We start from the raw sequence: 12,821 nt of genomic DNA on the forward strand, positions 1-12,821 counted from the left end.
ACTGGGCTGAGCGGGAACTGTACTTCCTCAGTGGTAGGGAGGCGAGCAGGCCAGAGGTGGAGGAACGCAGTGCCCTTGTTTGGGTGTAGGGCCTGATCAGAGCCTGGAGGTACTGAGGTGCCGTTCCCCTCACAGCTCCGTAGGCAAACACCATGGTCTTGTAGCAGATGCGAGCTTCAACTGGAAGCCAGTGGAGAGAGCGGAGGAGCGGGGTGACGTGAGAGAACTTGGGAAGGTTGAACACCAGACGGGCTGCGGCGTTCTGGATGAGTTGTAGGGGTTTAATGGCACAGGCAGGGAGCCCAGCCAACAGCGAGTTGCAGTAATCAAGACGGGAGATGACAAGTGCCTGGATTAGGACCTGCGCCGCTTCCTGTGTGAGGCAGGGTCGTACTCTGCGGATGTTGTAGAGCATGAACCTACAGGAACGGGACACCGCCTTGATGTTAGTTGAGAACGACAGGGTGTTGTCCAGGATCACGCCAAGGTTCTTAGCGCTCTGGGAGGAGGACACAATGGAGTTGTCAACCGTGATGGCGAGATCATGGAACGGGCAGTCCTTCCCCGGGAGGAAGAGGAGCTCCGTCTTGCTGAGGTTCAGCTTGAGGTGGTGATCCGTCATCCACACTGATATGTCTGCCAGACATGCAGAGATGCGATTCGCCACCTGGTCATCAGAAGGGGGAAAGGAGAAGATTAATTGTGTGTCGTCTGCATAGCAATGATAGGAGAGACCATGTGAGGTTATGACAGAGCCAAGTGACTTGGTGTATAGCGAGAATAAGAGAGGGCCTAGAACAGAGCCCTGGGGGACACCAGTGGTGAGAGCGCGTGGTGAGGAGACAGATTCTCGCCACGCCACCTGGTAGGAGCGACCTGTCAGGTAGGACGCAATCCAAGCGTGGGCCGCGCCGGAGATGCCCAACTCGGAGAGGGTGGAGAGGAGGATCTGATGGTTCACAGTGTCGAAGGCAGCCGATAGGTCTAGAAGGATGAGAGCACACTGAGCACATGTGACAGACGTGACAGTCTGGAGACGCCATGGAGAATGGTCTGCTGCCTGCAGCATCCTCCAGCATGACCGGTTTGGCGGTGGGTCAGTCATGGTGTGGGGTGGCATTTCTTTGGGGGGCAGCACAGGCCTCCATGTGCTCGCCAGAGGTTGCCTGACTGCCATTAGGTACCGAGATGAGATCCTCAGACCCCTTGGGAGACCATATGCTGGTGTGGTTGGCCCTGGGTTCCTCCTAATGCAAGACAATGCTAGACCTCATGTGGCTGGAGTGTGTCAGCAGTTCCTGCAAGAGGAAGGCATTGATGCTATGGACTGGCCTGCCCACTCCCCAGACCTGAATCCAATTGAGCACATCTGGGACATCATGTCTCGCTCCATCCACCAACACCACGTTGCACCACAGACTGTCCAGGAGTTGGCGGATGCTTTAGTCCAGGTCTGGGAGGAGATCCCTCAGGAGACCATCTGCCACCTCATCAGGAGCATGCCCAGGCGTTGTAGGGAGGTCACACAGGCACGTGGGGGTCACACACACTACTGAGCCTCATTTTGACTTGTTTTAAGGACATTACATCAAAGTTGGATCAGCCTGTAGTGTGGTTTTCCAATTTTGAGTGTGACTCCAAATCCAGACCTCTATGAGTTGACAAATTTGATTTCCGTTGATAATTTGTATGATTTTGTTGTCAGCACATTGAACTATGTAAAGAAAAAAGTATTTAATAAGAATATTTAATTCATTCAGATCTAGGATGTGTTATTTTAGTGTTCCCTTTATTTTTTGGAGCAGTGTATATTATGTGTATGTTGTTGAAGATACAGTTGATGTTGGAAGTTTACGTACACCTTAGCCAAATACACTTAAACTCAGTTTTTCACAATTCCTGACATTTAATCCTAGTAAAAGGCCCTGTCTTATGTCAGTTAGGATCACCACTTTATTTTAAGAATGTGAAATGCCAGAATAATAGTAGAGTGATTTATTTCAGGTTTTATTTCTTTCACCATATTCCCAGTGGGTCAGAAGTTTTACATACACTCAATTAGTATTTGGTAGCATTGCCTTTAAAGTGTTTAACATGGGTCAAACATTTTGGGTACCCTTCCACAAGCTTCCCACAATAAGTTGGGTGAATTGTGGCCCATTCCTCCTGACAGAGCTGGTCGTCAGGTTTGAAGGCCTCCTTGCTCGCACACGCTTTTTCAGTTCTGTCCACACATTTTCTATAGGATTGAGGTCAGAGCTTTGTGATGGCCACTCCAATACCTTGACTTTGGTGTCCTTAAGCCTTTTTGCGACAACGTTGAAAGTATGCTTGGGGTCATTGTCCATTTGGAAGACGCATTTGCAACCAAGCTTTAACTTCCCGACTGATGTCTTGAGATGTTGCTTCAATATATCCACATCATTTTCATCACTCATGATGCCATCTATGTTGTGAAGTGCACCAGTGCCTTTGGCAGCAAATCACCCCCACAACATGATGCTGCCACCTCCGTGCTTCACGGTTGGGATGGTATTCTTCAGCTTGCAAGCTTCTCCCTTTTTCCTTTGTTTCATCAGACCAGAGGACATTTCTCCAAAAAGTACGATCTTTGTCCCCATGTGCAGTTGCAAACCGTAGTCTGTCTTTTTTATGGCGGTTTTGGAGCAGTGGTTTCTTGCTGAGCGGCCTTTCAGGTTATGTCGATATAGGACTCGTTTTACTATGGATATAGATACTTTTGTACCTGTTTCCTCGGGCATTGCTGTCCTTTGCTGTTGTTCTGGGATTGATTTTGCACTTTTTGCACCAAAGTACGTTCATCTCTAGGAGACTGAACACGTCTCCTTCCTGAGGAGTATGACGGCTGCGTGATCCCATGGGTGTTTATACTTGCATACTTTGTTTGTACCGATGAATGTGGTACCTTCAGGCGTTTGGAAATTGCTCTCAATGATGAACCAGACTTGTGGAGGTCTACAATTATTTTTCTAGCTTCTTGGCTGATTTCTTTTGATCTTCCCATGATGTCAAGCAAAGAGGCACTGAGTTTGAAGGTAGGCCTTGAAATGCATCCACAGGTACACCTCATATTGACTAAAATTATATCAATTAGCTTTAGAAGCTTCTGATAGGCTATGACATAATTTTCTGGAATTTTCCAAGCTGTTTAAAGGCACAGTCAACTTAGTGTATGTGAACGTTAGACCCACTGGAATTGTGATACAGTGAAATAATCTGTCTAATCAATTGTTGGAAAAATGATGTGCCATGCACAAATGTCCTAACTGACTTGCCAAAACTATAGTTTGTTAACAAGGAATTTGTGGAGTGGTTGAAAACAAGTTTTAATGACCCCAACTTAAGTGTATGTAAACTTCTGACTTCAACTGTATGTATATATATTTATACACACTCACACTACCGTTCAAAAGTTTGGGGTCACTGAAATGTCCTTGTTTTTGAATGAAAATCACTTTTTTTGTCCATTAAAATAACATCAAATTGATCAGAAATACATTGTAGACATTGTTAATGTTGTAAATGACTATTGTAGCTTGAAATGGCAGATAAAAAAAATGGAATATCTACATAGGCGTACAGAGGCCCCTTGTCAGCAACCATCACTCCAATGGCACGTTGTGTTAGCTAATCCGAGTTTAGCATTTTAAAAGGCTAATTGATCATTAGAAAACCCTTTGCAATTATGCCAGGACAGCTGAAAACTGTTATTCTCATGAAAGAAGCAATAAAACTGGCCTTCTTTAGACTATGTGCATATCTGGAGCATCAGCATTTGTGGGTTCAATTACAGGCTCAAAATGTCCAGAAACAAAGACCTTGTGTTCTTTTGCCCATCTTAATCTTTTCTTTTTATTATCCAGTCTGAGAGATGGCTTTTTCTTTGCAACTGCCTAGAAGGCCAGCATCCCGGAGTCGCCTCTTCACTGTTGACGTTGAGACTGGTGTTTTGCGGGTACTATTTAATGAAGCTGCCAGTTGAGGACTTGTATGGCATCTGTTTCTCAAACTAGACACTAATGTACTTGTCCTCTTGCTCAGTTGTGCACTGGGGCCTCCCACTCCTCTTTCTATTCTGGTTAGAGCCCGTTTGCGCTGTTCTGTGAAGGGAGTAGTACACAGTGTTGTACCAGATCTTCAGTTTCTTGGCAATTCCGCGCATGGAATAGCCTTAATTTCTCAGAACAAGAATAGACTGACAAGTTTCAAAAGAAAGCTATTGGTTTCTGGCCATTTTGATCCAGTAATCAAACCCACAAATCCTGAAGCTCCAGATACTCAACTAGTCTAAAGAAGGCTAGTTTTATTGCTTCTTTAATCAGAACAACAGTTTTCAGCTGTGCTAACATAATTGCAAAATGGTTTTCTAATGATCAATTAGCCTTTTAAAGTGATAAACTTGGATTAGCTGACACAACGTGCCATTGGAGAAAAGGTTTGACCTCTGTCATTGCCAACAAAGGGTATATAACAAAGTATTGAAACTTTTGTTATTGACCAAATACTAATTTTACACCATAATTTGCAAATAAATTCATTAAAAATCCTACAATGTGATTTTCTGGATTTTTTTCCCTAATTTTGTCTGTCATAGTTGAAGTGTACCTATGATAAAAATGACAGGCCTCTCATCTTTTCAAGTGGGAGAACTTGCACAATTGGTGGCTGACTAAATACTTTTTTGCCCCACTGTAGGTCAGTATAGGTATTTAGGTGATACACTATTTTCTCATCTTTATCAAGGGATCCAATAATTCTGGACCTCACTGTATCTACATGTTACAGCCTGGCACATAATAGCTGACCTTGGCTTCTTACCCAAGAGACCGAGCCGGAATGCCCTTTAGCTTGCTCTAATTTGCCTAATGCTGAGTATGACTCCCTAACCACAAATCTATTAACAGACCTTTCCTCACATCTGTTCCTCCCAAATACTGTATATCTTTCTGTGAAACATGAATGGCTAAATTAATATGATTCACTGTTATACAATACTGTCCACTCCTAAAGTGCTATACCATGATGAATCTTTGTTTGGTCATTTATTTGTGGTGTGTGTGTGTTCAGTGGTGGGCTGCCCGTTCCACTGTGTGGGTGCGTCTCTTTATGGCAGGCTCAGTGGAGGTGCTCCCCAGGGCCCCCTCCACCCGTTTCATCTCTCTGGCCCAGAGAGAGGCAGAGGGAGGTGCAGGGAGACACAGAGGGAAGACAGAGCATAGGAAGAGAGGCTGCTGCAGTGCACAGTGCTGACAGAGGCTGGGTCAGATGGCCTGCAGCTCCAAAGACTGTACAGGTGGATGGAAACTGACTGGCTCCAGTGTTTCTACTCAATCTTTATTCATCTCTCTGGAGAGGTCAGGATGACAATGTCCAGTTACTGTCAGACTGGAAACTTTACTGACCTTGGTGTTCTGTGGACCTTTGAGAGAAGTTTGACTATAGGTTATATGTGACAGACCGGCTCGATTCGTTCTTATGTGGCAACATTTGAAATGTTTTTTTTTTACATTGGATAAAAGTAGAGACTCAGCTAGAACATTGGATATATCAATTGCTACAGTTGAAGAGCAATGAGAAAGTAATTCTGCTTTGAAAGTTGATAAACTTGTAACCTCACTTTTGAGAAAATGGCCCTTGAATGTTTTGGTACCTACTGGAGAGCTATTCTTTGTCCACACCCATTCAGCATTGTTCACACCCTCTTATGCTTTAGCCCCATCCATCTCTTTAAAGATTCACATGTGAGGCTATGTACTAAACAACCCAACATTTTAAGACTAAAGGCTGGCTTATGCTACAGGTGTGTTTGTACATTTAATCTGGAGTGCCAGAGTGTGTTCTGGGCGTTCGTGAACACTCAGAACGTTGTCAGATTGTCTGTTCATAAATTGAGAGCGTTTCGATCGTTCAGAGCGCACACTGGATGCTCTGGGCGAGGAGTAAGGTTGATCCGTGCATTCTGACCTAATAACAGCACCCAAGCTAACTGGCTGACGTTGGCTAGCTTGCTAGCTACTTCCATACACAAATGAGGGAACACCTCACTCTGACCCTTTTACTCGCCCTAGCAGAGCTGGTTAGGCTGTTTTCATGTTATCCAGAGCGTTGATGACTGCAACTGTGCTGCTGGCAAAAATGTAATTATGCTTGTTTGCCAACGTTTACTAACACCAGCCATATTCAATGGGTGTTGAGCGTTGGTAAATTCGTCAGTTATTCTGCGCTCTGGGAACACTCAGACGAGAGTGCTCTGAAATCTGAGTACGTCTATCGACAGTTGTCGCAGTGACCTCAAACATTCTATTGAAATAGTTACTTGCATAGTGGAGTCTTTTGTTTCAACATGTAGGTAGCTAGCTAGCTAAACAATTAACCATAATCCCAATTCATAACCAATCAGGTTCAATATTAGCTAGCTAACATTAGGCTATAACAAGCAATGCAAATGGCTCTGAGATATGAATAATATTACTACACAGTAATAGCCCACTAGCTAACGTTGGCTAGCTAGCTAACAGTACACTTTAACACAAAATGAAAAAAAGATAAGGACAAAATTAGAAACGTGTAATATCTTAATTTTGATAGCTAGACGCTCTTACCCATATATATGGATGGACGCTTCTCCCTCTCTGTCACGGATGCCATGGTTGCCCTTAATTTGAAGATGTAATCCGGAGAGGCATATTTGCTATCATACTCTGGAATCTCCTTAGCTATCATACTCTAATTCCAAAGATTTTCAAAATTCGGTTCTCCAGAAAGTGGAGAGCAACACGTATGTAGTTCTACTACCTGATATATTTCAAAAAAGCTGCGTTAGAAAGGATGACCTACACATACTGACCAGCTCATGTTACAGACAGAAGGTGCTACATGGCAGACCAATCCGAAGTCATCTCTCGGCATGTCCAGCCCATTATCTCAGCCAATCATGGCTAATGGGAAGGTTGCTGGCTTTTTTCCTTGGCTAAACAAACTAGGCTCGTAATTTTTAACGATGTTATTCGTATTTATAGATGGCATCCAAGTTTGCCATTAAGGCATTTTTAAAGTTCACATGTTCCAGAAGGCATTTTGATTTTTAAAAAAAAGTTTACATTCAAATGGCGCTCGTGTGAAACAGTGACGCGTGACATGCTTCTAGTTTCCTGAAATGAGTCACGTATACTGTCGCTGGTCTATCATGATTGGTGTACGTCCTGTAAGGTCTTCAGTAGATAGACTTCAAAGTAATGGCATGCGTTATAGATTGAGTAATGGGCAATAAAGATGATATTTTCAGTTGTTATCGAACACTCGCGTTTGGAATGCGCGGTGTTGTGCCCAGCTGAAGTGCTGCATAGTGGAGTCTGGACTGCAGCGTTCTGTCAGCTTGTTTTGGACTCTGTAAGTAGGCGAATGTGTATGAAGAAAGCTGTAGTAGTGCTCTAATGTGACGGACTTTGACACAGATGCAGTGAGTAAGTGCAGAGACGGGGAGGTGTGGAGCAGGTTGGGTAGCGTGTTCACAGCTGATTCCTTCGGGTCCACACTGACTGTCTTCAAGAGTTATGGATGTTTTCAACTGTGGTATACATTATTTTAATTAGGTCTGGGGATGCCTGGATTTGCATTAGCCATGGATAATTACCAGATTTGAATGGACATATCTGTTAATCTAAATGAGTCAATCTTAGTCTTGGCGATAAGACCTGGCCAAGTTAACATTGGGTTTGGCCACTACTAGCTCTTTCTTCAAAGCTGCCTTTCTGAGTGCCCTGAAGATGGAGGCCAGTAGTAGGAGATATCCTCCTTGCTGTGTGAATAATAAATGTGAGCATTTGAAAGACCTCATCTATAAGTCATATGCCCTGCCCTTCCTGGTGGAATGCTCAAAATCCCCTCCTACACTGCCCCTCTGCCCCCTCAATTTTCACCAAAATATGTGAGACTGTCCTTGACAATATATGACATGTTTAGGCACTCTTTCTCCTTTTTGACTGGGGCGTGGCTCAGACAAAAAATAAAATGCAAAAGCCTTCTCCCACCCCAGTCGGGCTGCAATTCGCCTAGGCTGCCTCTGAAACGGCACCCTTTTCCCTATATAGTGCACTATGCCATTCCAGAAGCAACTATGGTTCCCCACCATCACCTAGCCATCTCTGTTCAGTGAGTTGGAGAGCCTCGGTGCAACAGTGGCATTCAGAAGTGAAGGGAAAAGGAGAGAGCTGTTCAGTACCTGCATCCCACCACTCTGACTCTGACACATCTGAGAGGAGCTCTGCCCTTTCCTACACAGCCACAGTCCCAGAGTGAGAAGGACAGAGCGAGGGAGAGAGAAACCTATTCACTGTATCCAGCTACTCAACACAACACCGAGTGGGTTGGCACGAAAGTGATTTGTATTCCTGCAAGGTCAATTAACATGCCCTCGCCCAAAAGGTTGGTTGTGTGAAATGCATTGTTAATGAGCTCAAGTTTTGAATGCTTTTATTTATAATTGTTGGTGTTTATAAAGGCCACCAGCAACAGTGATTATGTCTGGTCTCTCTGGTGTCTGATATGTCATTAGCATTCCTGCTGCACTGCAACATGGTTTTCCAGCCTGTCAGCTCTCACCTCTCCTCTCAGAGAGGGAGAATTCGCCAACTCAAAGCAGATCTGGGAAGGAAGTTCTCTAGACTATGTTCTTTAGATTCAGCCCACTGTAAACTGAACCAACTGGGCTCATCACTTTTTTTTTTCTCCCTCCTCCCGAAACATAGCTTTCTGCTCTGCCCTGTAAAAGCCCCAGCTTCATCCCTGTTGTCTAGCTGGGAGGAGAGGTGTTTTATTGTTCTGGTCTTCGTGCTTGGTCTCGTGTTTAGCCTGCTGTCTGGAGATACTTCAGGCTAACAAAACGTGAATGCTGTTTTTATATTGAATAGCAGGTGGATGTAAGGGCTTGTTGATGTGTTGGTTTTAGTCCATCAACTATAACCCCTATCTGCACTCCACTTTATTTATTCAGTGTGTTTGATTCTGCAATCAATTGGTTTCCATAACCCCTGTCTTTGACTTGGGTGTTTTACTGTGTTATTTCTCGATGAAGGCTGTCACGATAAGCATTGAAGGCTGTCACGATAAGCCTTTTATCTTTTCAAGTGACAATCCAATATGCAAAAAAGGCCTGTGCCTTCATTGGCATCAGAGCTGTGAGATTTGTGTTCCGCAGGATACAATGCCTCCGACACAACAGGCCATAGCAATTCATCAAACAATCCGAAGGCAATTCGCTCCTTCATTCTGCAGGCGTTTTCCTGGAGGAAGACGAAGACTGATTTGTCTGGAATGACATGCAGTCTGTTGCGTTTTTCTGGTGGTTGGAGGGGGAGCGGCGACTGGCCCTGTTTTTAATCAAGATGAATTTGATTTGATTACATTTATTAGACGGAGCAGCAAGGCAAACTTGGAACTACAGCACCACACTGGCTCTTTTGACTATAATTGTGTTAATTGAATGTGGGTACTTTCAAATGATATTTATTGTCGACTGTTGTTCTCGCCAAATGTTTTCATGTTGATGTTGTCATTTTGCGGCATGCATAAAAAGGGAATTGTTCCCTTTTTCCTCTCAGCTTTTCATCCACTCCTTACCAGATAACGGACAGGCCCTGATAGTTGTTCTTAATTGAAAGGTGTCCCTTCCTCTGCAGATGTACCGCTCACTATGCAAGACGATTGCTGTTAGAGGTCATATTCAAGGACACGGAATCACTTTAGAAGATCACTGGAAAGTGACAAAGTGCAACAGCAGGGCCATCCTGATAAAGAGAGGGCTGTACAATTCAACTTTTGTGTGGTGAGACTACTTTCACCCAGTGTTTCCTGGTTACTTTGAACTGATTACCTTTTGAGAAAGGTCACAGCACTTACCATGGTAATCTTGCAACAAAAAAAAGACACTTCCTGTTTAATTAGATGCCCAACATAAACACAGCAATCTGCTCTCTCTCGGTAGCCCTGCGTCTTCGTCTCTCTCACTCCGCCAGTATACTATATGCAGTGCTTTCAACGAAGCTCCCGAACCCTTATTGACGTGATTGAAAAGGCCTGAGTCTCTTCCAAGCCTCCATTGGTCTCTAAGTAAAATGATCTTTCCTCCCCTGCCTCTCTGGGTTTTCTGCTGTGTCGCCGGGGGGGACGGACTAATAAATAAAGCAACGCAATACTAAAGTTTTTTTCTTTCTTTCTCTTGCTCTCTCGTCCTCCTTTCTTTTTCCTGTGCCATATTTCATTATTTGTTTTATGTCATTTATTTAACTATGATTTATGTAACTGCAGAAGATTAAAAAAACAGTGTTTTTAGTTATTATAGAATGTTCACGCTTACATTTCTGTCACCTATTATGGTACACCATTATTTTGTGATGTGGGTTACGCAGCTCCAGGCCGCTGGAGTTTTCATATGATGCTTTCCGTTATCTTTCATTCCTCTCCTAACATGTTTTTCTTGCGTGTGTGTGTTCCAGAGCAGTGGGACACTAAGGAAGATGGGGCCTGTACCTGTTTCTGCTTGGCTCTGTGCCTAGCTAACTCCTGGAGGCCGGACCGGACTGGACTGCTGCTGGAAGGAGGCGAGGGTATTTGGTTGATAAGGAAGGGGAAGAGAAACAGAAAAGCCTTGAATGACTTTTGTCGTTTGTCCTGTTTGTGACCCCATCGCCCAAACCAGCTCACTTCAACATTCTGCAGCAATCCCCTCCTCACTTGGTTTTGTAAATGTGCTAGTTCCTGGACTCCGAAACATAGGCAACATTATGTTCTACTTCCTAGATTCCTAAACATATGGATTCTACCATGTTTCCAGAACATTTTCTGTAGCCTGTTCTTTGGAGAATAACTGACGCAATTCCACATTTGGGGAATTTATTCCCTGTTTTTATTCAACTCAATGGAGAGGCTAAGAAGATAATCAGAACAGAGAGGCAAAGCTGAAGAGACATTGGAATCATATTATTTCTGTAAACTTTAGGGAAAACACAACAACAGTGTAGACTGGAGATCATTTCTGCCTCTCTCAGCGGTGGTGGATTTAAAGCAACAAGACCTAGTTGGAGGGATTAGGGCCAGAAGTGGAAGATGATAAGTAGCAAGGTGCTATGTGAAGGCCGGGCCGTGTGGCCCCTGGTATTGACTGGGCTGTTGTTGACAGTCATGGCCACGGCCTTGGAGTATGAGGGAGTCCCTGGCCAGTGGGCGCGGTACGGACGCTGGGAGGCCAAGGTCACAGGCGAGCTGAGCTTCACTCTGAAGACCAACATCAGCAAGGCCCTGGTGCTCTACTTGGACGACGGAGGGAACTGTGACTTCCTGGAGCTGCTGATCACAGACGGCCGGCTGCATCTGCGCTTCACCATCCACTGCGCGGAGCCTGCCTCCCTGCACACGGAGACCCACGTCAACGACCAGCGCTGGCACCGCGTGCTTCTCACCCGCAACTATAGAGCGACCACCCTGGTGGTGGACAACGAGGAGAAGGTGGCCGAGGTCAAGTCCAAGAGGAGTGAGATGGTGGTGGCCAGTGACCTTTACGTAGGCGGCATCTCGCCAGACGTGCGCCTATCTGCTCTCACGTCCAACACGGTCAAATATGAGCCACCCTTCCAGGGCCTGATTGCCAACCTGAAGCTGGGGGAGAACCTCCCAGTGCTCCTGGATGGCCAAAGTGTTCAGAATGATTTGGAATACCTGTGTATTAAACAGAACCCCTGCAGCAACAGAGGCCTTTGCTCCATCCACCAGGGAGAGGTCCTCTGTGACTGCACCAACACTGGCTACAAGGGAAACTACTGCCACGAAGGTGAGCCAAATACTCAATGAGCTGAATTTGTTCAAGGAAAGGGCCTGTTTTTCCATTTGAATGCCTTAGCAGTAAAACCGATTGCTTTGTGAAGTTTAAGTGATGGTTTTTGAGGGATTCCTTTAGGATTTACTTGTAATTCTGAGCTATTATCTGAACAGACATTCATTTTCCTTAATTATTCGGGGGAGAGTTGTGCTGATCTACATTTTAGCACAGCTTGACGTGCTGTCTCTGAATGCTTAGGGGGTTTGGCTGAGATTGTTGGATAGCCTGTTGAATATGATTACATTTTCTCTGAGTTTAGCTGGGCCCACGTAACTCACTTGTGGATGGCTGTTTCATGGCTAATGGGAAATAAGCCAATCTTGTTCCACTCACACATACTGTAGCAACGTCACGCTAGTAAATGTCAATGTTTTCATAAAGTGAACCGTTTGCTTGTCTTGAGAGGAAATGTAAACATTTTACTGTATGTTGCTTTTGTTTCTGTGTTTATTCTGGCTTTTCATAATTATAAAAGCAGCCTGTTACATGATACTTAACCTCATCTCGAACCAGGCTTCCCTAAAATGCGAAACCTGGGGAAGTCCATGGCAAAAATCATTAAATGCCTTGCTTGGGTGGAGCTCCAAAGGTGCTCGCCAGATTAGTGCCGTAGGAGCAACAGTGTGTGAGGTCAAAATATGTCAACAAACAAGCTCTGGTGGCAAAACGTTTTAGAACGTTCGAAGCGTGCTCGTTTTCACAGTATTTTACTGTTATTTCGTGATGAGCTAAAGCTGCTGCATGAGGGGAGTAGAGCCTTATAAAATCTGTGATACGGAGAACGCGGATGGAATCACGGAATCCAGACAATAAAACGGAATTCAATAACGTATTGAACTTAGCAGGGAATCAACTAAATATATTGAAGAAAATAATAATACTTTGGCCAAATGTATCATAAGACATGAACAGAATGCATTAGTGATTA

General features: G+C 44.5%; 1 protein-coding gene across 1 annotated transcript in view; it reads left to right on the forward strand.

Annotated features, from left to right (window-relative positions):
* LOC118390496 (neurexin-2-like) overlaps positions 1 to 12,821 on the forward strand; it is a 355,637-nt gene that overhangs the window by 61,294 nt on the left and 281,522 nt on the right. The window contains 1 exon segment of the mRNA XM_052457396.1: positions 10,515 to 11,845. Within this exon segment, the coding sequence (XP_052313356.1) occupies positions 11,125 to 11,845 (721 nt within the window). The 5' untranslated portion in view covers positions 10,515 to 11,124.

This window comes from Oncorhynchus keta, chromosome 11 (genome assembly GCF_023373465.1).
Source record: "Oncorhynchus keta strain PuntledgeMale-10-30-2019 chromosome 11, Oket_V2, whole genome shotgun sequence".
Taxonomy (NCBI): domain Eukaryota; kingdom Metazoa; phylum Chordata; class Actinopteri; order Salmoniformes; family Salmonidae; genus Oncorhynchus; species Oncorhynchus keta.